Here is a 24,284-nt window from a genome sequence, read left to right as displayed (position 1 = left end):
ATCGAGACCACAGTGAAACCCTGTCTCTACTAAAAATACAAAAAATTAGCTGGGCGTGGTGGTGGGCGCCTGTAGTCCCAGCTACTCGGAGAGGCTGAGGCAGGAGAATGGCATGAACCCGGGAGGCGGAGCTTGCAGTGAGCCAAGATGGTGCCACTGCACTCCAGCCTGGGTGACAGAGCGAGACTCTGTCTCAAAAAAAAAAAAAAAAAAGAAACGTGGTAGGAAATTGCAGGGCAGAGTTGCAAAGACGGTAGTACCTTCATTTCTTGACCAGCTCATTTAATATTCCTAAAAGTGTTATTTCATCACATAGCTGGGGAAGTCCTCCTCACAATTAAAAAAAACATATGTATCTTAATATTGGTGATATCAAAAAGAAAAAGTGATGGTGTGGAGGGAGAGAAGGGTTGGGTTGCATAGATTGATTCCAGAGGAACAGATTAGAAGCTAAAAGTTCATGTCCTTACAATAAAAAATGTGGAGACCTAAGGCTCCAAGAGTTTCCGAAGGGAGAAACACTTAGTGAATAGGGGTGGCTAGTTTCATCCAACAAGGTTTTTCTGGGAATGATTGGGTGAAGAAAACCTTGTAGTTTCACATTTATTGAGCTGTGGACTAGATGCTTTACATGTTATTGTATTTGCTCTTTACAGTGGCCTTAGGATGCAGGTAGTATTAGCTCCGTTTTATAGATTGAAAAACTGAAACTCAGCCGGGCGCGGTGGCTCACGCTTGTAATCCCAGCACTTTGGGAGGCCGAGGCGGGCGGATCACGAGGTCAGGAGATCGAGACCACGGTGAAACCCCGTCTCTACTAAAAAAATACAAAAAATTAGCCGGGCGCGGTGGCGGGCGCCTGTAGTCCCAGCTACTCGGAGGCTGAGGCAGGAGAATGGCGTGAACCCGGGAGGCGGAGCTTGCAGTGAGCCGAGATTGCGCCACTGCACTCCAGCCCGGGCGACAGAGCGAGACTCTGTCTCAAAAAAAAAAAAAAAAAGAAAAACTGAAACTCAGAGGGGTTAAATTCTTTGTCCAAGGTCACACAGGAGCTGTTAGAGAATGGGGTCTGATTGCCAAATGGCTTCCCCAACCAAGTAAGTGGTTGACACTTTAATGTTATTGGCAGACATTTGCAAAATGATGGTGCTAATACTCCTCGTAGTGGTAATGGTGATGGTGTTTTGTTGATGAAGATGAGTCTTGCAGGCAGTTTTCATTCCCAAATATTCAATATAGCTAAGACAAGATAGAACAGAATTCTTTTGTTATCCTGAGAGCCACTGGCCTGTGGGTGGAGGGCATGGAGGTATATGAGGTATATGTCTTGTGGGCTTCCAGATGCCAACTGCAGGTAGAAGACTTTGGCATGTAGATGGAAAGCACTGCGCTTTCTATCCACAATGCCATATTCTCAGTCACTTGGGTCCTGCCCTTCCTGTTAAGCAGCAGGAGGTAGGCTGCTTGTGCCCTCTTTACCATGGGTTATGGCTCAGACATACACATTTTAGTATATTATTTGGCTCATATAAGGCCTGAGGCTCAAAGGCTACTTCAGGAGAAGCAGAGAGGGCATGAAGGGGCTGTGCAGCCTTTTTTGATGAGGGTGCTATGGGATTCAGTCAGGATCTTTGGTTAGGCTATATTGATCAGCTTTGGCTGTGGTGCTCTTCTAGCAAGTGTGGTCCTAAGGCTGTTGGTTTCTTTTCTAGCTGGTTCTAGTGAGCCCTACATCAGAGCAGTATGACAGCCTACTTCGGCAGATGTGGGAGAGAATGGACGAGGGATGCGGAGAGACCATATATGTCATTGGGCAGGGATCAGGTGAGCATAGTTTTCGTTTCACTTTATTTTTAAAAATTATTGGGCCGGGTGCAGTGGCCCTGCCACCTGTAATCCCAGCACTTTGGGAGGCCAAGACGGGTGTATCACCTGAGGTCAGGAGTTCGAGACCAGCCTGGTCAACATGGTGAAACCCCATCTCTACTAAAAATACAAAAAATTAGCCGGGCCTGGTGGCGGGCGCCTGTAATCCCAGCTACTCGGGAGGCTGAGGCAGAAGAATTGCTTGAACGTGGGAGGCGGAGGTTGCAGTGAGCCAAGATCGCACCATTGTGCTCCAGCCTAGGCGACAAGAGCGAAACTCTGTCTCAAAAAAAAAGAAATTATTTAGAGCACATTTTCCCCTCTTTTTGAACTTTTCTGCTTATGTGTCTCAGTTACAGTGATTCTTTAGTGTCTGCAGAACTGTTTGGAGTACATGAAAGTACAAAGCGAATGTTAATTCTGATCTTAGTGGCCATAGTATGCTTGACTTTCCAAGCAGTTTTACAGATGCTTCCTTTTTACCTCCAGTACTCTCTATTTGCATAAGAGGAAATGAAGCACAAAGCAAAGGAACTTCTTGTCTAAGATCATAGGGCAAGCCATAGTTAGGTCTAGAATTAAGCTTATTCCTGGGCAGCTGGAGGTCTTCCCTTCCAGGCCCTGTTTACAGATCCCATTGCTACTTATTTTCTGCTTAGCAGAGGACCTCTGTGGTTCTTCTTGGTGTTAGCAAAGAAAAGATGCCCAGAATTCCTCTCTTGTCAGGCTCCTTGCCCCAGACCATACTGACTATTTAGTCTGGCTAGCTGGGATAACAGGTCATCTTCTCTCTCCACTGGATCCTGTCAGACACATAGGCTTGTAACCATTCTGAAAGGGACTGGTTATTGTTCTCCCAGCTGCTTATTCCTTGTAACAGAACCTACTATTTTAGAGGAAGGCAGCCCTCAACAATCCCAGAGTATATTACAGTTTCTTTCCCTGGTTGCTCCTAGTTAACAACTTCAATACAAGACCTGCTTACCTTCATCTTCATTATGGGATTATCTTTGCTGAAATGACAGCTGGGGTTGTTAACGATTATGAATTCAGCCCATACCAGCACTTGTCTCTGTCATCTTTGCAGGAAGCCCAGGTGGGCCTGGATGCATCATTTTTCACTTTTCTTTGCTGAATGTAGGCTTTGTAAAGCCAGGTAATAATTCTTTTGTAGTTTGAGTTGAAGATTGAAGAAATCTCAAAATCATTCTTAAACTATTTGACACATATCTATTAAGTATCTTCTAAGGCCTGCCACTGTTGCAAAGCTCTTTTGGAAACTTAAAATCTGATCCCTGCCCCAAGGAGGAAAGATGGCATATACACAAATAACCTCCGTGGAAAACAGTATTTGGAAATGTTGTAAGAGTGACATAAAGAAGAAGGATTTGCTCTCCAGATGCAGCTGTGCCTTCCTTTGAAATATCTTTCGTATCTGTTCTTTCCTTCCCATCCTTGCTGCTACCTCCCTAGTTGAGGGTCTTACCACCTAAAGGAAGGCATGGTCAGAGAGATAGGCAAACTAAGTGGTTGCATATCAAGAAAGGGAGAGAGTTGATTAGCATTATCAAGTGCTACAGAGGCAGCAATGAGTGCCAGGTTAAAAAAAAAAAAAATTCCATTTGTTGACTAGGAGATCATTGATAGCCTTTTGAAGCTTTGATGTCAGGTACACATCTGGCCTGCTCTAATAAGATGAACCACTCAAAGATCACTTAATGATTGTAGAATTTCAGGAACCACATATAGGTCAATTTTGACAAGTGTTGAGTCTGTTTTTGAAGACCCAGATTCTTTTTTTTTTTTTTTTTTTTTTTTTGAGACGGAGTCTTGCTCTGTCGCCCAGGCTGGAGTGCAGTGGCGCAATCTCGGCTCACTGCAAGCTCCGCCTCCCGGGTTCACGCCATTCTCCTGCCTCAGCCTCTCCGAGTAGCTGGGACTACAGGCGCCCGCCACCACGCCCGGCTAATTTTTTTGTATTTTTAGTAGAGACGGGGTTTCACCGTGGTCTCGATCTCCTGACCTCGTGATCCGCCCGCCTCGGCCTCCCAAAGTGCTGGGATTACAAGCGTGAGCCACCGCGCCCGGCCCTGAAGACCCAGATTCTTAAGACTCCCCTTTCCCCTCATCCTTTTATGTGGACTCAGTGAATTTTACCATGCCTTGACAACTCACATCCCACCCATGGCAATTAACCCACCCATGGCAAACCCACCCATGGCAAAGCGTAAGATGTCAGATATTTATTAACACATCTGTACACCCAAGCATCATCCTCGAATCCACCAGTTGGATGCTATTAGATTCATAGTGACTCCTCCTGCTGGAATTCTTTACAAATAGAAAGAGATCATAACTAGTTAAACAAGTTGAACATTAAACAGAAGACTAACCCAGATACACGGCCCCAAGGAGTCAGTTTCATCAGTGATTTCCTTGCTGCTTCACCTCTGTTTATCACATCCTTTCTCTGTAAAATGGGAATGATACCTTCCTCATCCTACCTCAGAAATTTTGTATAGATAAATGAGACATTTAAAATTGTAACAAATGTAGAGGAATGTGCTCTTTAAGAATACATTCTCGGCCGGGCGCGGTGGCTCACGCCTGTAATCCCAGCACTTTGGGAGGCTGAGGCGGGCGGATCACGAGGTCAGGAGATCGAGACCATCCTGGCTAACACGGTGAAACCCCGTCTCTACTAAAAATACAAAAAAAAAAATTAGCCGGGCGAGGTGGCAGGCGCCTGTAGTCCCAGCTACGTGGGAGGCTGAGGCAGGAGAATGGCGTGAACCCCGGGGGGCGGAGCCTGCAGTGAGCCGAGATCGTGCCACTGCACTCCAGCCTGGGTGAAAGAGCGAGACTCCGTCTCAAAAAAAAAAAAAAAAAAAAAAAAAAAGAATACATTCTCAATGTTGGTATTTTAAAAGGGGGCAGTCTGGACTAATCTATAGGATCTAGAACCTGGCAGGCCTGGATTTGCCTACTGACTCTTTTCCTTGTCTTAAAATGGGGATAATAATGGAATCTCTCCCATGGTGTAGTAGTGAAGATTAAATGAGAATTCAAGGAAATCATCGTGAATAGTGAGCATTACATAAATGTTAGCTAATATTAGTAGTTGCAGTAATAATTTTTTTAAGGGTCCCAGGTTGTAGTTGATTTATCGTGAGATTTCTTTGAAAAAGAAGGCTCATGCCTATAATCCCAGCACCTTGGGAGGCCAAGGTGGGCCAATCACTTGAGGCCAGGAGTTCGAGACCAGCCTGGCCAACATAGTGAAACCTCATCTTTTCTTAAAATGCAAAAAATTAGTTGGGTGTGGTGGTGCACCGCTGTAATCCCAACTACTCAGGAGGCTGAGGCATGAGAATCACTTGAACCCTGGAGGTGGAGGTTGCAGTGAGCTGAGATGACGACAGAGTGAGACTCTGTCTCAAAAGAAAAACAATTAAAAAAAAAGTTCAGGGGACATAGGAGGAGTATTAAGTCTTATAAAATTATTATTATTATTTTTGAGACAGAGTTACTGTCTGTCATCTAGGCTGGAGTGCAGTGGTACGATCTCGGTTCACTGCAACCTCTGCCTCCTGGGTTCAAGCAGTTCTTCCGCCTCAGCCTCCCAAATAGCTGGGACCACAGGTACCTGCCACCATGACTGGCTAATTTTTGCATTTTTATTAGAGACGGGGTTTTACCACGTTGCCTAGGCTGGTCTTGAACTCCTGACCTCAGGTGATCCCCCCCCACCTCAGCCTTCCAAAGTGCTGAGATTACAGATGTGAGCCACCGCGCCCGGCCGAGGAGTACTAAGTCTTTGTGGAAGAGTCAGGAAAGGCTATGAAGAGGAGCTGCCCTTTAATTGATTCTAAAGGATGAGTAGGAATTTTCCAGATAAATGGAAGGAATAGTAAATGGGCAGAGGAAACCATTCTCACAAAGGCGTGCAGGCATTAGAGACAGGAATATATAGTGGACCAGAAGTAATCCAGTAGGATGAGTGGAGAGTATGAGGTCCTGAGTGGTAGGAGGAGAGGCTGGGCAGAGGAAGGCAGGGCTCAGATTCTGAGGGTCCTTCAATGCCATGCCAAAGAGGTTAGACTTTTATTCTGAAAGTCTAGGGAGTCTTTGCAGCCTGTAGAAGGGAGAATACATGTAAGAAAGGTAAATGAGCCGGCAGGATGGAAATCTGATTAGCGTCTGGCATGGCTGAGTATGTGGCCTTTAGTAATTGGACCTCTGCAGCTTTTCTCCTCCACCTTTGTCTCCACTTCCACAGAGTGAGGAATGTGATGCATGCTGGAGACGGGTAATGTGACTGACCGAGAGCCCTGATGGACAAGGTGACGTTGGTGATAGCCCTTGGTGTGGAGCAGGACCTGAAAGAACAGTAGCAGGGGAGGTTAAATAGAATTTAGCCAGCCTTCTCAGGAACACTCCCAGCAAACCCTTCTCTAACCCTGAAGGCTTTCACAGCTCACTTTGCCATGCATTTAGAAACTCCTCAGCCCAACCGCTCCCTCTTTGTTCATTTGTTTTACATTTTACAAACATTTGAGGACTTGATATAGGGAAGGCACTGGTTGTGGGGCATCAGGAAATTGTTGCAGTATGTTCCTTGTTTTCAAGATGCTTATGTATTGTGCGGAGAGGGGAGGATGTGTATCCAAAACACTGTTGCACAAGGCAGTACATTGTAAATGTAAGGGAGACATAGACGTTTGTGGGCAGAATGAGTAGGATTTTGCACTGAATGAGTAGGAGGAGGTGCACTGTTGGGCTTCCAGGATAGGAAATCCATGAGCAAAGGTGTAGAGCTAGGACCCTGCAGAGAACCCCAGTACAAGGAAGGGGAGTGGTGTGTGTGTAATGGGGCCACTTGCACCAGGACAGAGCTTACAAGGGGAGAGTGAGGAGGGAGTATGGCACAAATGGGGAGGCTGTTAAGCAGTTGGGCCTGGGGAGCCATTCAGAACCTTTGATTTGAAGTGACAGCGTCAGAGCTGTGCTTTATTTAGGACCTTAAGGGGTCGGTTGGAGGGAATAGAGACTGAATTTGTAAAGACAAAAGTTAAAGAGTCTGTTGTGGTGGTTCAGGTAGAATAAGAGCCTGAATCAGGCTGGTGGCTGCGGATTGGCAAAAAGGGCAGACATCAGGGAAGGAGGCAAGGTAAAATGCTAGAATCAGCAGGACTGGACTGAGGAGACTGGTGGCTGGAGAGATGGTATTGTCATTGTCAGAAATAAAGAAGGAACTGGTCAGGCAGTTAAGAGGAACCCTTGCTCTAGAGGAAAAGGCTCTAGTTTTGGAATCTGAAGACCTGAACTCACGGCCTCCCCCAAGCTCTGAGATCTTCCTAGGTTCTTTTTACCCCACTGTTAAAAGGGAACAGTAATGCCTACCTCATAAGATTACAGTGAGAAATAAAATGCTTTATTAACATTATTAGTGTTTGTGCTATTGTTTAAAAGAGGGTTGGGTTGGGTGTTGAGTTTGGATATCAGACTTCTAGGAGTTATCCAGGCAATTGGAAATTCAGTCTGGAGATCTGGGCATAGGGTGGTGTTAGGAATGAGTGTTTTTATAGTTTTCAAAATGACAGCGAAAGCCATAGAACAAGATGGCCAAGGGGAAAATTTGGAGGAAACAGAACAGGGCCACTGACAGACTACTGGAAAAGACTGGCATTCAGGAGACAGCCGGGGACACAGGGGTGGGGAGGCACAGCAGGAGAGGTCAGGTGATGCGTGAGCAGGGCGGGAGGGAAGTGCTTCAAGAGGGAAAGGCTGAGTGGCCAGCAGTATCGAATGCTGTAGGAGTCAAGAAGAGGGCATTAGAGAGTTTAGAAGGCCACTGGTGGGCCAGGCATGATGGCTGACGCCTGTAATCCCAGCACTTTGGGAGGCCGAGGCGGGCAGATCACTTGAGGTCAGGAGTTCGAGACCAGCCTGGCCAACATGGTGAAACCCCGTCTCTACTAAAAATACAAAACTTAGCCAGGCATGATGGTGGACGCCTGTAATCCCAGCTACCTGGGAGGCTGAGGCAGGAGAATCGCTTGAACCCGGGAGGCAGAGGTTGCTGTGAGCAAAGACTGTGCCACTGCACTCCAGCCTGGGTGACAGAGTGAGACTCCATCTCAAAAAAGAAAAAAGAAAAAAAGGCCACTGGTGGCATGTGACAACTGCGGTTTCTTCTGTAGTGGGCAGATTCCCAGTGAGTAGATGGTGGGGTAGTACAGTCAACACGCGTTGATGACTCTCGAGATGTTTGATGGTGAAAGGAAAAGCAGGAGATGGTAGCTTTGCAGATAAGCAGGGGCGAGGGAAGGGGGGTGGTTTTCCTTTCCTTAGTTTAGGAGCTTGTTTGGAGTGGGAGGAAGAGAAGAAGAGACAAGGAGAATATTTAGTGCGGGGGAAGAGAGTCACACATGCTGAAGGGGTTAGCCAGCCAGGGAAGGAGCAGGGGCGCTCTTGGAGACAGGACAGCTGGGAAAGGCTGAGGGAGTGATTGTGGAAATTAAATCCAATGCCTCATGGAAAGCAGCTGACGGGTTGTCATATAGTAGGAGCTCAATAACTGTTTGGTCGGTTGGTCCTGCCTTCTGTCTGATTCCCTTCCTTGTCCTGAGCTCAAACTCATTTCTCCAGCTGCTTGCTGGACATGTCACCTGAGCCACCTCAGTTAAAAATCTTATCTCTAAAATGTTTCTGAATTCCTCCCCCATTTTCCTCCATCTTTCTGTCGTCATTATCTCTTGCCTGCATTATTAGAATTACTTCCTAACTGTACTCCCCCTTACTGGTCTCTCACTTGCTGGTCCACACTTGGCACTGCTACCCAGGAGATCTTTCTAACCCACAACCATCTGATCGTGTTACTCCCCTGCCTCAGCCTACGGTGTCTCAGTGCCTGGTGCAGAAGGTGTGTCGCTGCTGTCCGTCTGTTGTGCCGCTTCCACCTCTCATGTGGTCTCCCGCCACTCCATGTCACCCATCCTGCTCCCCAACACACTGAGCTGCTTCCTGGTCCCTGAACTTGCCATGATCTGCCACGCCACGCTTTGTTCCTCTGGCTAGGATGTCTTTCCTCCTTCTGCAGGCCCAGCACTTGTTGACCTAGCTTGGTGTCAGCCCTTTGCAAAACTGTCCTCGGCTTCCCCAGGCAGTGCTTTATGTTCTCTTTGCACAGTCCTAGAGTGCAGCACTTGAGCTGTATTGCAATTAATTAATTTCCTGTCTGCCTCCCCCACTGGGCTGTGAGCTTCCTAGGGGCACCTGTAGTCCTAGTACCCAGCATGAGGCTTGGCATAAAACCTGGGAGAGCCTCGGTGGCTGTTGTTGAATGAAGTAGCGAATGCTCTGCTTGACGGAGAGGTCTGTGGCACTGTCATGTTTTAACTTGGTGTGTGCCCAGGTTTTCTCTCAGGTAGAGAGGACCCCTGTTCCTCTGCAGTGCTGGGGTCGGGGGGTGGTGGCCTTTGTTAGGTGGGGTTCCTGGCTGGCTGGTTGGCAGGCTGGTTGGTCAGGACTCCCTCTCCTGCTGATGTCTGGGCTCTTGTCACCAGATGGGACTGAGTATGGGCTGAGTGAAGCTGACATGGAGGCCTCCTACGCCACAGTGAAGAGCATGGCAGAACAGATAGAGGCCGATGTCATCCTTCTGCGGGAACGGCAAGAAGCTGGGGGCCGCGTGCGTGATTACCTGGTCCGGAAACGAGTAGGAGACAATGACTTCCTGGAGGTCAGGTGAGGAGGCCTCAGGACGTTTTGGGGTCCCCATTCTTCACAGAGGTTGGTGACTGAGCCTGTGGCACTCGGTGTGTCAGCTCCATCCTTTCCCCTCCCGAGGCGTGGAAAGAGTGTCCAGGTGTCTGGAGACATGGGCTCCTTGCTCTAATTCTGCATTCCCTGTCCCTTTGGGAAGAGCATGAGAGAGGCCAGCCGTGCATTCTGTGGCCATTCTCTGTGGGTGTGTTTCTTTTCCCTTCAGCCTGTGAGCCTGGAAACCAGGGTCATGGAGAAGAGCCTTTTGTGCCTCTGGTAGCCTTGCGGCTTTTCCTGGCAGCACCCAGAAGCCAGTGGGAGTTAAGGGAGATAGCTGCTGTGGGAGTCTGGGCCCTTCTGATGACTCTACAGTAGCAGCTCCAGGAACCTTCCCACTGTGCTCCTTCTGCTCAAGGAGGGGATCAGGGGCAAGCCTGGACTTGCGGATCCAGTTACTGGGGTTATGATGGTCGCTCCATTTCACTCATGCACTAATTCTCACACAGATGTATGGGTTCATCCACATGCAGGGTAGCAGTGGTGGGCAACGTGGATGCCGGCAAAAGCACGCTTCTGGGGGTCCTGACACATGGGGAGCTGGACAATGGCCGAGGCTTTGCCCGCCAGAAACTCTTCCGCCACAAACATGAAATTGAATCTGGTCGCACCAGCAGTGTGGGCAACGACATTCTGGGCTTTGACAGTGAAGGCAATGTAGTGAACAAGCCTGACAGCCATGGCGGCAGTCTGGAGTGGACCAAGATTTGTGAGAAGTCCACTAAAGTCATTACCTTCATCGACTTGGCTGGTCATGAGAAGTACCTGAAAACCACCGTCTTCGGCATGACAGGCCATCTGCCTGACTTCTGCATGCTCATGGTGAGTGGGAGGCGCCCCAAGGAGGGGAGGCTTCAGCAGGGCTGCTTGGGTCTGGTTATGCTCAAGTCTGAAACTGTTCTGAGACTGAGGCCTGTTGGTTTGGGGCTTTGACATCGGGTGAGGCTGGCAAGTTTTGCAGGGGTGCCCAGTCCTTCGAGTAATGGTCTTCTCAAGGCTTGAACCTTGATCTCTCCCTTACATCAGTCTAGGGAAGGGATCCTCTTGGTGAAAACCAGGTACCCTTGAAGACCTGTCTTATTTTTTGCAGAGGCATAGAGGAGGGTTTCTCCTGGGGCTTACTTGTTACCTTCAGAAATGTTTTCTGCAGAGGATTGGGCTACTTTGAGGAGGTGAAACCAGGTAGATAGTACCTTCAGAGGGGCAGGCCTGGGGAAGAAATGGAGAAGATAGCCATAGGAGGCACAGGCCACAGTCGAGAGGCCCTGAAAGGTGGCCTCCTGGAGCCTGGGAGGAGGATCGGCCAGTGCACAGCCCTTGTTGAGAGGCTCTTATGTGTCTGGTACTATGTGAGGTCTGATGATACAGCAATGAACAGGGCTGTCCAGAGGCTCCCAAAAAGCTTAGGGTCAAGCGTGATTAAATTTTTAAGCAGCTATTCCTGCTAGGAACATTAAAAACAACCAAAAAATGTTTAAGCAGCTCATCTAGTAGATTAACTGAGAAAGAAAGGGAGCAGAGGGCTCTGTGTTGGATCTCATTGCTAAGCTTGCCTTTGTGACCCACTGATCTTCCTCCCTGGACAGACAGTGGGAGTGCTGAGGGGAGCGGCAAGGCCTGTAACCTTGTGCACATCTCCACAGCTTTCACAGCAGGAGTAAGGAAGAGGGAGGGCGGGAAGGGAGAGAGTCAGAGACACACATGCCTTGAGTGTTCCCTTGGCAAGGCCTTCCCAAAACCCTTCCCCATTTCTCGATTCCTTCAGCTGCCTGTATTAATAAATGTAGTAAACATAAGCATCTGTTCATAGCAAACTTGATCAAGTTGCTGCACAAACATGGGTTCTCAAGCAAATTCTCCCTAAACTGGAGAGCAGTAAAGAGAGGCAGAGCATGCCGTGTGAACACTCGTAGGCTCTCTGCCTGAGGCTTTTGGGACCTCAGCATGCCTTCATTTCCCATTTCCTTCAATGTTGCAAAGGGCCGTGACCAGCTTCTTGACTGGGCTGAGGAAAGCTGCTTGCCAGGAAGGGATCTTAGCGGAAGATCCAGAGGGCGTATTTGGGGGAGTTGTTGGGTTGATATTAAGAAGGGTATAGAAACTGGTTGAGAATAAGCATTTTTCCAGCTGAGCTACAGTGAGTAAGACCAATTAATGGAAATGTCTTCACCCAGGACAAAATGTTACATATATATTATCTGACTTTTTGGTTGTGACCCAAATGTTAACCTTTCTGTAGAAAACAATGAAATGTTTCATTATAGTCCCATGGCATTTGACTTCTAGGAAAAAATATTTAAAATATATAGAAAACAGCCGTACAGCACTCTCTTCTCCAGGTTGGGAAGAGCAAAAGCAAGTCTATGTTGGGCTAGAAAGGTGGCTGAAGGGCACGGGAAGACGTAGGGAAGACTGTGGAGGTGTCCTGGTGGAGGGAGAGGGAAGTGCCAGCCAGGGTGACTCATCTGGGAGCCATGGAAACCCAGTGGGCGTCTCCGTGACACACTGGAATGGATAGGGCCCTGTGTAAACACATCATGGCAGCTTTTCTTTCAAATTTTCTTCTGGTTTAGTATGGTACAAAATAGTGAAAAGTTTCCTCCCAGAGGCAACCAGTGTTTCCAGTTTCTTGTGTACCTGCCAGAGATATTTTGTACTCAGATCAGCAAATGTGTATATATTCTTTCCCTCCAATTTTAAACATTCAGAAAAGGTGAAAGAATAGTACAACGAATACCATAAACTCACCACTTAGATTTAGCAATCATTAACATTTTGCCATATTTATATGTATATATGGTGGGTACATATGTGTGTATATATGTTTTTTATTTATTTAAAATTTTTTTTTTTTGAGATGGAGTCTTGCTCTGTCGCCCAGGCTGGAGTGCAGTTGTGTGATCTCAGCTCACTTCAGCCTCCGCCTCTTGGGTTCAAATGATTCTCCTGTCTCAGCCTCCCGAGTAGCTGGGATTACAGGCACGTGCCACCACACCCAACTAATTTTTAGTATTTTTAGTAGAGACGAGGTTTCACTATGTTGGCTAGGCTGGTCTGGAACTCCTGACCTCCAGCAATCTGCCCACCTTGGCCTCCCAAAGTGCTGAGATTATAGGCGTGAGCCACCGTACCCAGCCTGATTTAATATTTTTTAAAGACACAAAGCCTCACTCTGTTACCCGGGCTAGAGTGCGGTGGTACGACTGTAGTTCATTATAACCTCAAACTCCTGGGCTCAAGGGATCCTCCCATCTCAGCCTCCCAAGTACCTAGGACTACAGGCGTGCACAACCATGCCTGGCTAATACTAATTTTTTTAGAGATGAGATCTTGCTATGTTGCCCAGGCTGGTCTCAAAACTCTTGGCTTGAAGTAATCATCCCACCTTGGTGCCTCCCAAGGTGCTGGGATCACAGGTGTGAGCCACCGTGCCCCCCCAAGTATGTATGTTTAGTTTGGTGTTTTTTTTTTTTTTTTTTTGGCTGAATCACTTGAAAATAGTGGAAATGTCTTCACCCCCGACAAAGTCACAATGTAGACATTGTGACTTTTCACTGCCAAACACTTCAGCATACAGCTCCTGAAAGTAAGGCCTGTCTCCTACTGTTTTTACAATTAAGAAAATGAAGAATAGTTACCTAATATCCTCAAATATTTAGTCTGTATTTATGTTATTTCAGATGTTTCCGAAATAACTTTCAGCTGCTTTTTTTAAGCCATGAATCAGTCACCACTTATCCGCCACTGCCTTTTCTTTTCTTTTTTTCTTTTTTTTTTTTTTTCGAGACGGAGTCTCGCTCTGTCACCCAGGCTGGAGTGCAGTGGTGCGATCTCAGCTCACTGCAAGCTCTGCCTCCCGGGTTCATGCCATTCTTCTGCCTCAGCCTCCCAAGTAGCTGGGAGTACAGGCGCCCGCCACGACGCCCAGCTAATTTTTTGTATTTTTAGTAGAGATGGGGTTTCACCGTGTTAGCCAGGATGGTCTCGATCTCCTGACCTCGTGATCCGCCCGCCTCGGCCTCCCAAAGTGCTGGGATTACAGGCATGAGCCACCGCGCCTGGCCTTTATTTTCTTTGAGATGGAGTCTCGCTCTGTCGCCCAGGCTGGAGTGCAGTGGCGCAATCTTGGCTCACTGCAACCTCCGCCTCCTTGGTTCAAGCGATTCTCCTGCCTCAGCCTCCTGAGTAGCTGGGATTACAGGCACCCGCCACCACATGCACCTAATTTTTTTGTTTGTTTGTTTGTATTTTTAGTAGAGAAGGGGTTTCACCATGTTGGCCAAGCTGGTCTCGAATTCCTGACCTCAGGTGATCCACCCACCTTGGCCTCCCAAAGTGCTGGGATGACAGGCATGAGCCACTATGCCCAGCTGACCACTCACCTCTTTTTTTTTTTTTTTTTTTGAGACGGAGTCTCGCTCTGTCGCCCAGGCTGGAGTGCAGTGGCGCAATCTCGGCTCACTGCAAGCTCCGCCTCCCGGGTTCACGCCTTTCTCCTGCCTCAGCCTCTCCGAGTAGCTGGGACTACAGGCGCCCGCCACCACGCCCGGCTAATTTTTTGTATTTTTAGTAGAGATGGGGTTTCACCGTGGTCTCGATCTCTTGACCTCGTGATCCGCCCGCCTCGGCCTCCCAAAGTGCTGGGATTACAAGCGTGAGCCACCACGCCCGGCACTCACCTCTTTTTATGATAGCATTCTGTATGCAACTTACTTTTTTTTCCCCGCCTTAAAAGCATATTTTGCAGATTAGTCCATATCAGTAGATAAAAATTTCTTCCTTCTTTTGTACAGCACATTTTGTACATGTGCCCTGATTTATGTAACCAGTCCTTACGGTGATATTTGGAAACATTTATTGTTACTGGAAGGATAATAACAGTAATAACAGGTGCAATTGCTTAAACACCTGGTTCCTGCTAGTTGTGTGCTGGACGCTTCATGTGTGTTGTGACATTTAAACTTCAGGTGACCCTCTGAAGTGGATCTTGTTATCCCCCCATTTTACAGATGGGGAAACTGAGGGCCAGTGATGTTAAGTTGAATCCACTTTTTGTTGTTGTTGTTTATGAGACACAGTCGCACTCTGTCACCCAGGCTAGAGTGCAGTAGCTTGATCATGGCTCACTGCAGCCACAACCTCCCAGGCTCAAGTGATCCTCCCACCTCAGCCTCCCAAGTAGCTGAGATTACAGCGTATCCTGCCACACCCAGCTAATTTTTCTTTTTTTTTTGCGGTGGGGGGGAAACGGAGTTTCGCTCTTGTTGCCCAGGCTGGAGTGCAATGGCGCTATCTCGGCTCACCGCAACCTCCACCTCCCAGGTTCAAGCGATTTTCCTGCCTCAGCCTCCTGAGTAGCTGGGATTACAGGCATGTGCCACCACGCCCGGCTAATTTTGTATTTTAGTAGAGACAGGGTTTCTCCATGTTGTTCGGGCTGGTCACGAACTCCCGACTTCAGGTAATCCGCCCACCTTGACCTCCCAAAGTGTTGGGGTTACAGGAGTGAGCCACTGTGCCCGGCCTTAACTTTTGTATTTTTTTGTAGAGATGGAGTTCTTACCAGGTTGTCCAGCCTGGTCTCAAACTCCTGGCTTCACGTCCGCCTGCCTTGGCCTCCCAAAGTGCTGGGGTTACAGGCGTGAGCCACTGCTCCTGGCCTGGATTCACTTTGATGGCTCAGGACAGTTGTTTCCCTGACTGGTTTTATCTTTTTTATTGTTTGCAAGTCTCCTCTGATTTTGACACCCCACATCATTGAGTCAGGGGTTAAAGTGATTTTTGCCCAGCCCAGCTTTCATCCACATCTGCTTTTGAGCGCCTGTGTCCACCCAGCAGCAATCTCTTTCTCTCTCATCCTGACACTTCCTTTCTGTGTTGGGGCAGGTGGGCAGCAATGCTGGCATCGTGGGGATGACCAAAGAACACCTGGGCTTGGCACTGGCACTCAATGTACCTGTCTTTGTGGTAGTCACCAAGATTGACATGTGTCCTGCCAACATCCTGCAAGGTAAGTGAAGCCTCCAGCTAGCAGCAGCCCCTCTGATTGGGGCTGTCACCTACTCTGCCTTCAGGTGGTCTGCTACCACAGCTTTAGCCCAGAAACTTCTTTTCTTTTTTATTTATTTTTTTATTTTACAATATGTTTATTTTTATTACATGCTCTACATTGAACACTTCAGCAAAGAAAATAATTACAATAATTTCAAAATGCAATCCCTGGATCCAATAAATATCCTTTATAATCCATTACACTGATCAATATCTAGAAATATATGTAGACAAAGTTAGCTAATGAATAAAATAAGTAAAATGACTACGTAAACTATAAATTTCAAGCATGAGGGATCATGCATAATCAGTTAAGTCACTCTGCCACTTTTTAAAATAATATGATTCACATTTGCTTCAATCACATAAACATTCATTGCAGGGTTAAATTTGACGGCTGCTAACAGTTGAAAGCTGTGATCTTTGTTAGCTTAAAAGAAAATTCAGCTTAATACAAAGACATTCAAGATGAAAATTTCAGGATTTTCATCTTGATCAGAAGCTTTCAATGTGTGTTGCTCCACTTTGTTGTAGACAAGATTCAAGTAAGGCTAAGACAGAAGAGTGTTTCCACTGAAGACGGGATCTAAGAATTGCCTTCTACAGAGGCGAATTATGTGCTGTAGAAACTAGCTAGCCACCAAGATGTTACCAATAAAGGATTCCTTGTACTAGCAACTAACCATGTTTAAAAGGCCTTAGCCAGTATTACAGAAATAAAACATTTAGAGTAATATTTATGAGTACAAGCATAATTGGTTCCTTGCCTTCTACAGATAATCATCTATAAAATGATAAAAGCAGGCTTCAACTGTGTTTCTTCTCTGGGGTGAGAAGGTGCAGATACACATGGGTGATGTACTGATTTACCTTCTGAAAGTACTCTTTGGAAGCAGCTGGATTTGGCTTGATTGTAGGAGAATCCGGTGTCCAGTTTGCTGGGCAGACTTCTCCGTGGGTTTCTACATACTGGAACGCCTTCACCAAGCGGAGGGTTTCTTCCATGCCTCGGCCCACTGGGAGGTCATTGATGCTCAAGTGCTTGATGACTGCACTGGGGTCAGTTAGGAAAAGACCTCTTAGTGCAAGACCAGAACCTTCTAACAGCACACCGTAGTCTCAGGAAGTTTGCTCAAATCTGCCAAGAGTGGGATGTTCATGTGGTCCAAACCACCATTATTTCTTGGTGTATTTATCCAGGCAAGATGACTAAAGTGGGAATCCACTGAGACCACAACAACTTCACAGTTCACATCATGAAATTCCTTAGCTTTGTCACTAAAAGCAACAGTTTCTGTAGGACCACGAAGGTGAAATCCAAAGGATAGAAGAAAAGCACCAAATTATTTCCCCTTAAAGTCATCAAGGCTTAGGTCTTTGAACTCTCCATTGACAGTGGCTGTACCCTTAAAATAGGGTGCATGCTGGGCGACAGCAGGTGCATGGTATGAGGAGCTGGTGCTAAAGAATTTTGCTTGACTGGAACCAGACCATGATATGTTTGTCAAGCTCGTTCTTCCAGAAGCAGCAAGCTTGAGGGCTGCAGTGGCAGAAATGCCCCAAGGAATGGCACTCACATGTCGGGCAACCGATGCTCAGAGCAGCCTTCCCACAGCAGCTACCATCTTCAGTGCATGCGGGCGAAACTTGCTTTGTCTTATAGTTAGATCTTGGCCTGAATTTCCATCAGCCCAGAATCTTCTGCTGCTTCCTCCCCTATTTAGTTCTTGGTCTGAACACAGCCTAGAATTATCCTCTTCCTTGTTCCTTCTGGTTCCAAATGCAGAAATCTTGAGATCCTGAATCTGGTACCTCTTTTCAGGTGACCCCAGGCAGAAGGAGTTGGGCTCTACCAGCTAAGCTGGATATATACGGGGAAGTTTGGACAGAGAGTCTGATTACCTTTTACGACCAAAGCTTTGACACAGGGTTGCAGGACTAAGCCTTCATGCCTTTCTCCCTCACTGCTAAAGATTGTAGAAAAGTATCCCTTTGGGAAGCCTCATAATAAGGGTCTCTGTAGACTTTTAAATGTCTAAGAGATCCTTTTTGTTGGATGAGATTTTTTTCCAGGAAGTAGTGCATTCTGAGAACTGAAGTGTGAACTGAATTGTTTTTCTTGGGGACCCTCAAGTCTCCTGCTTACAGGAGGCAGGTCGTCTAGACACAAGAGAAATCTGCCAGGTTTCAGACGCAGAACCCTAGAAAAGAGGCCCCATCTGTGCTTTTCTTACTCTAGCAGTACCCAAAGTTTTGATCCTCCTTTTTGCTTCTCCAGGCATTGTGGCATTTAACACTGGTCCATCTATCTGTCTGTCTCCTGCTTGCATCAGTAATGAGTGGACCCATCTTGCTCTTAAAGCCTGGCCAAAGAGAAGGCTGTGTCCCCCTAATTCTGTTCCATTTCACCCTTTAAGAAACCCTGAAGCTGTTACAGCGTCTGCTGAAGTCACCAGGCTGCCGGAAGATCCCTGTGCTGGTGCAGAGCAAAGATGATGTGATTGTCACAGCCTCCAACTTCAGCTCTGAAAGGTAACGGGTGGGGAGCGCACACTTCAGACAGGCACCCTTGCAGGCAGGACCACAGTGAATGATGGTCCTGGAATGGCTGTCAGTTTGGGCATAAGGTCTCATGAAAACACCACATCAACACCTCTTCCTATTCAGAGATCGGAGGAAATAGAAGCTTCCAATCTTAGCGCAGGATCTCCCAAGCCAGCATTGTTGCCCAGGGGTAATATCATGTAACCCAGATTGTGAGGTGCTGGCATTCCTGAGGTTGGCATCCCGGCTGAGACTTCAGTGTCCTTATCTGTGAAATGGGAATAACATTCCCTTCCCTGTAGGGCTCCCATGAATGTTGGAAATGAAGTGTGTAGAGCACTTAGTGCCCTGCCTGGCTGATGGATGGTAAATACACAGCCATTTTTGTAACTCAGTTTTTTATGCTGTTGTTCCTCAAAAGCTCACTAATCATAGATCAGTTTTGGCATTTACTCATTAATGTATTCTTTCATTCTATAAATATTTATTGGATGTTTGTTCTGCGAGACTCTTCATCTAGATGTTGAGGATTCAGAGTTGAATTGAACACAATCCTTGTCCTCAAGGTGTTCAGCTCCTTGGTGAGAGATGCTCTCTCGATAATGGTGAACTCTACCAACTCTTCCTGTTCGCCCAGAGCTTGGTCTATAGTGCCAGGCCCAGAGCAGCCTGGCTTTTTGCCTGTGCCTCTGCCCTGATGTGATCTTCAGTACCATCAGTTGGCCAGCAGAGGGGGCACGTTTCAGACAGCCCCATTTGAGCTTGTTGATATCATTGAGTGCCTATTCTGTGCAGGCAGTATTCTAGGAGCTGTGGGGAATGTATACTTCGTGATCTGAAGGATTTTAATTCAGTCACCCTGAATAGGAGCGATAGAGGCCATTTACAAGACTCTGATGAAAGATCAGATGCAGTCATGTGTAATAGAGAAAAAGCTCTCCAGGAACTCAGAGGAGTCAAGAGTGTCCACCCAGGAAGGATTTCACGGAAGAAGTGGTATTTGAGATGAGCTCTGAAGGGTGAGAGGGCCTGGTAGTTGTGTAAAAGGGAAAGAATTCAGGAAGGAAGGTCAGAGTGAGCAAATTCACAAGGGCAGAAAAGTTCCAAGGTTTTAGGAGAAGGGAAAGTTCTCTGGTGTGGCTGGAATATAGGAATTTGCGACAAGTGAATCTGCAGAGATGGCTACAAGCCCAAGCAAAGGGCTGTGAGTGTTGGGAGAGGGATTTGGGGTGTCTCCTCTGCGGTGGAAAGGCAGTTAAGGATTTTAAGCAAGCATGTGTGTGTTTGAGGAAGAAGCAGTCATGAGGTTCCAAACTAGGGCAGTGGTGGAGGACAGAGAGGAGAGGACAGGTGTCAGAGACAGAACTGAGTGAGAGAAGAAGTCCTCAGAGCACGGCTGGCCAGGAGCTTGCTAGATCGGGGCAGAGAGGTCAAGCCTTTGGAGGCAGGTGAGGGAGAGGTGGAGTCATGAATAGTGGCGTCTGCTCCTCGAGCCCTGTTGCTGCCCCTGCCCTGTGTCAGGGCAGGACCTGGCCTCCTGAGCGCCTCTCTTCTTTTTTCCTTCCTCTTCTCCCTCTGCTTAGGATGTGCCCGATATTCCAGATCTCCAATGTTACAGGCGAGAACCTGGATCTGCTGAAGATGTTCCTCAACCTCCTCTCCCCCCGCACCAGCTACAGGGAGGAGGAGCCTGCTGAGTTTCAGATTGATGACACCTACTCCGTCCCGGTGAGTGGCTTTGGGCGGGTAGCTGGGTGGGCACTTCCTACAGTGGCATCGGGGTGGGTCCGTGCTGGGGATGCACTTATGAGGCCAGGGTCTTCTCCTTGGCAGGGTGTGGGGACAGTGGTTTCGGGGACAACACTGAGAGGCCTGATCAAGCTGAATGACACACTGCTGCTGGGCCCAGACCCCCTGGGTAACTTCCTGTCCATTGCTGTCAAATCCATCCACCGCAAGCGCATGCCTGTCAAGGAGGTGCGGGGTGGCCAGACAGCATCCTTTGCGCTGAAGAAGGTGAGTAGCGATGATACTGAACACTCCCCTCAGACTCCATCATGCTCGGCTCTTGGCCAGATGCCCTCCTCACTCACTCTAGTCCTCATGGCTGCTCTGCAAGGTCGGGATTACTGGCCTCATTTTTACAGATGAGGAAACTGAGGCTCAGAGCCCAGGGACTTGCCCAAGACACACAGCTTGTAAGTGCTAGAGCGAGGAATGCCTGCCTTCTAAGCTCTGTTCCTCCCTCTGGTGCCTGAGCAGGGTGGCCTGAGCTCGGTGGTGAGGTCAAATAAGAGTATCCCTGCTGTGCGAGGATCCTTCTACATAGGACCACTGGGATCTGCGCCACATCCTCTTCCCATTCAGCCTTCTATCTCCTGGGGTTTGGGGTGGGTTCTAGTTCAGGGGTCACCTACCTTTACCCACCAACTAAATTAACCAGGAATAGTAGGACTTTCTTCCCCACAGTGGTCAGGTCATGCTCACCTGTTCTTCCCCCAAATGCTTGCCTGCCTTTGCTTCCTCATTTGTCCTTCATGGCCCAGCAGCTGAAGTGCTGATTCCCGCATGAAGCCTTCCTGACCCCCAGTAGTAGTGTTGAGTCTTCCCATGGAGCACTGAGGGTGCTCGTGCTGTCCACCCTAGAAGGCCTGCGGTCCAGTTGGTGAGGAAACCAGGCAGAGTTGGGGTGGTCCCTATCCCTAGAAAGACTCTTGGTCCCTGGGACCAGGGGTGAAACCAGAAGGCATAATTGTCCCTGAGGGCTGGGGCTCCCTCTTTCTTTCAGATCAAGCGCTCGTCCATCCGGAAGGGCATGGTGATGGTTTCCCCACGTTTGAATCCCCAAGCCTCCTGGGAGTTTGAGGCCGAGATTCTCGTCCTCCACCACCCCACCACAATTAGCCCGCGCTACCAGGCCATGGGTAGGTGTCTAAGGCCCTGCCAGCCCAGGAGGCCCTCGTGCTAGCTCCCCTCAGAAGGTGTTCCAGCAACCCAGGCCCCCTAGTTCCAGCTGCCGCTGGGTGGTAGGCCTCCTTCCTGTTTAGTGATGCCGTTCCTTCTGTTCCATCCGTGAGCCGCAGTGTTGATTCCTTCCCACAAACACTGAGGGCTGGGCTCTGAGACCCAGACCTGTCCTCAGGGACCTCACATGCAATCCTTCAGCAAGGTCTGCTGAACGCTGCTATGTGCCCAGCGGTGTTGCTAAGGTGCCGGTAACAAAGTTGAGGTAGATGGGCAAGGATCCTTCGCCGCAGAAGCCCACAGTCCAGCGAGGAGGCACATGTGCAGTGTGCTGTAATCCCAGGAACTAGGACCCTTGTCTGCACAGGGCCTGGGGGTGGGGGACGACGGGTGGGCATTAGCTGGAGGAAAAGGTGGGAGATGGTAAGGCAGGATCAGAGCCAAGAGCAGGCTTCACAGGGGTCTGTAGCCCCAGAGATAAGCCCCCACCCTTCCACAGCTTAAGCGTATTTCATGCTTTCACTCACTGCCTCCCCTTGTCCTGAAGCCACCAGGTGGCTCCAGCCTATCCTGACCTCTGGCTCTCTTGACAGTGCACTGTGGGAGCATCAGGCAGACAGCCACCATTCTGAGCATGGACAAGGACTGTCTGCGCACTGGGGACAAGGCCACTGTACACTTCCGCTTCATCAAGACCCCTGAGTACCTGCACATAGACCAGCGGCTGGTGTTCCGGGAAGGCCGCACCAAGGCTGTCGGCACCATCACCAAGGTATGGCCAGGGCAGACCTTGCCTGCCTCCAGGAAGCACCAGGGGCCACTCCTGTTCTGTGACCCTGAGCGCAGGGCAGAGGTTTAGTCACTGCCATGGGAGAGCTGGATCCACTGAGGTGTGGCCTCGGTGCCATCTCTCTACTCCCTTAGAGGTATCCCATGGCCTCCTGTCCTGGGCAGTGGTGGTGACCATGGAGAGGAGAAGGTAGGGTTGGGGTATGAACTTCCTCCATAGAAAACTGGTGACAGAATGTCTGGGCCCAGCCAGGCTCAGTCTCCAAGGTGCTGTCACAGGTTCCTGTGGCCTCACTGGGGCCATGTCTAAGGTCTCCTCTCAGAGCAGAGGTCTGATTGGAGTATGTGCAGGGGGTTATGGGCCTGAGTTATCTTTGGGTTTAAGCTGTTTGTGTGCCCTGGACACTTGCCCACTGCGGACTTTGCCCTCAGTCTTGGAGGGGCGTTTGATAGAGGGGTTTGACCCCTGCTCCGTACAAAGGAGGTACTGGCCCCAGCCTATCTGAGATCTTGGAATCAGTCTTCGGCTGGCCTTGCCTCCAGAAAAGGCCCCCATCCATGGTCACCCTGGGGCTACAGATGTCCTTGAAGGCCTCCATGCTCCTGGGACTGCTGAGTTTGGCCAAGGCTGCAGCAAACACTGTAATGTCCTCTGGGACTCACTGGGCTTCTTTTGTGCTTTGTATGAGATAGAACTTGGGCCACAAGGGAAGATTTCAAGTCAGTTACTTCTGGCCAAACTCCAGATGTTTCCAGCTGAGGAGACATTCACTTGGTCTCTTCGGGAGGCCTGGAGTTAACACTTGCCCTAGACTCTTGTTACGGGGGCAGCAGCAGCGTGCTGGGGCTGGAGCTGCAGCATGCTCTGAGGAGTCTCCACCAGCTTAGCAATGAGGAGAGCCCAGAGCTCCACTTGCCAGGCTCTGTGCAGGCTCTGGGCTCTGGGGGCTGGACTGAGCGGGAGGTGGGAGCAAGGTTCACCGATTTCTCTGCAGGAGTAGTAGCTGTAGCAGAGAACAGGATGGAGCCTTTCTGGGCTGGGCAGAGGCAGGAAGTGAGGCATGAGCCCAGGGCCATAGCAGTCCTTGGCCACTGAGTGGGGATGAGAATGCTTCTTCATCCCCACTGCCTCCTGTCACGGCCTTCCTGCCACCTGCCTTGCCCTGAACTGGCAAGATCAAGGGATCAGGAGTCCGTGGGAGAAGGGGGCTGGGGGTGGGGGGTAGCCAAGCCAGTGCCACTGCCCCGCAGCTCCAGCCTCAGCCTCTTTCCATGGCTCCCACAGCTCCTCCAGACCACCAACAACTCCCCGATGAACTCTAAGCCCCAGCAGATTAAAATGCAGTCGACGAAAAAGGGCCCCCTGACGAAACGAGATGAGGGGGGCCCGTCTGGTGGGCCAGCAGTAGCAGCACCCCCACCTGGAGATGAAGCCTCCTCTCTAGGGGCTGGGCAGCCAGCTGCGTCCAGCAATCTCCAGCCTCAGGTGAGCCCGGGCCCCTTGCGGCTTCCGCACGGTGGTGGGGGCTGTGGTTTTTACTCTGATTCGGTGAGGGTGACATGTAGGCAAGCCTCAAGCCTGGCTAGAAGGTCTCCTCAACAACTCTGGCACTGAAGTGCTCCTAAGTGTGAGGCATTTGTCTCTAGCAGCTATAAGGCAGTGCTTTCCAAATCAGGGAATACAGCCCACCTGAAACCAATTTAATTGGCCCTAACTAGCATTTGGTTTTAGTGAAATAAAATAGAACAGAAATATGTCGAAGCTTCCCTTTCATCGTAAAAGTATTGCAAGTATTGCTGGTGTGAGTGTCCAAGTGATATATGTGTGCACTGCAGTCCAGCAAGTTTGAGAGACGCTGCCTTAGAGGGTCCCTCCTCTGTCCCCTCCCTGACGTGCACACATCCTGAAGGGAAGGTGGCTTTGGGATGTGCCAGTGCGCCTCTTACTCGGCCTCTCCTGCCAGCTCTCTCCCGCAGGCACTGTCTCCTGGCGTGATGAAGGCCTGGTGCCCCTTGCACCCCTCTCCCCAGCATCTTTCTCCGTTGTCCCCTCATTGGAAAAGGAGGCTATGCCTGGATCTGTCTGTCCATTCTGTTATCTGTCTCCTATGGGTCTTTCCTCTGGTTCGTTCGCTTCCTTTCTCTCTCTCCTGCTCTGCTTTGTGCTTCTCTGAATGGCCGCTTCTCACACCCTCATCACGTGTGTCCTACCCACCCTGTAAGGAAGGCAGGGCAGGCACTGGCTC

At 49.0% G+C, this 24,284-nt stretch overlaps 1 protein-coding gene and 1 pseudogene across 3 annotated transcripts in view; one reads left to right on the top strand and one right to left on the bottom strand.

Annotated features, from left to right (window-relative positions):
* GTPBP1 (GTP binding protein 1) overlaps positions 1–24,284 on the top strand; it is a 30,103-nt gene that overhangs the window by 2,709 nt on the left and 3,110 nt on the right. For 2 of the 3 annotated variants that reach the window (XM_055253271.2, XM_055253272.2), the window contains exons 2-11: positions 1,713–1,824; positions 9,435–9,615; positions 10,164–10,512; positions 15,577–15,700; positions 18,159–18,273; positions 19,869–20,013; positions 20,119–20,301; positions 21,074–21,209; positions 21,843–22,021; positions 23,324–23,524. In XM_055253271.2, coding sequence (XP_055109246.2) covers positions 1,713–1,824; positions 9,435–9,615; positions 10,164–10,512; positions 15,577–15,700; positions 18,159–18,273; positions 19,869–20,013; positions 20,119–20,301; positions 21,074–21,209; positions 21,843–22,021; positions 23,324–23,524 — 1,725 coding nt within the window. The remainder of the gene's footprint in view (positions 1–1,712; positions 1,825–9,434; positions 9,616–10,163; positions 10,513–15,576; positions 15,701–18,158; positions 18,274–19,868; positions 20,014–20,118; positions 20,302–21,073; positions 21,210–21,842; positions 22,022–23,323; positions 23,525–24,284) is intronic. The other variant, XM_055253275.2, reaches the window with a different exon arrangement.
* Positions 16,384–17,366, bottom strand: LOC129468130 (thioredoxin-dependent peroxide reductase, mitochondrial-like; annotated as a pseudogene).

Source organism: Symphalangus syndactylus, chromosome 18, assembly GCF_028878055.3.
Source record: "Symphalangus syndactylus isolate Jambi chromosome 18, NHGRI_mSymSyn1-v2.1_pri, whole genome shotgun sequence".
NCBI lineage: Eukaryota > Metazoa > Chordata > Mammalia > Primates > Hylobatidae > Symphalangus > Symphalangus syndactylus.
The sequence above is the reverse complement of the archived record's forward strand: the minus strand, read 5'-3'. Positions and strand labels throughout refer to the sequence as shown.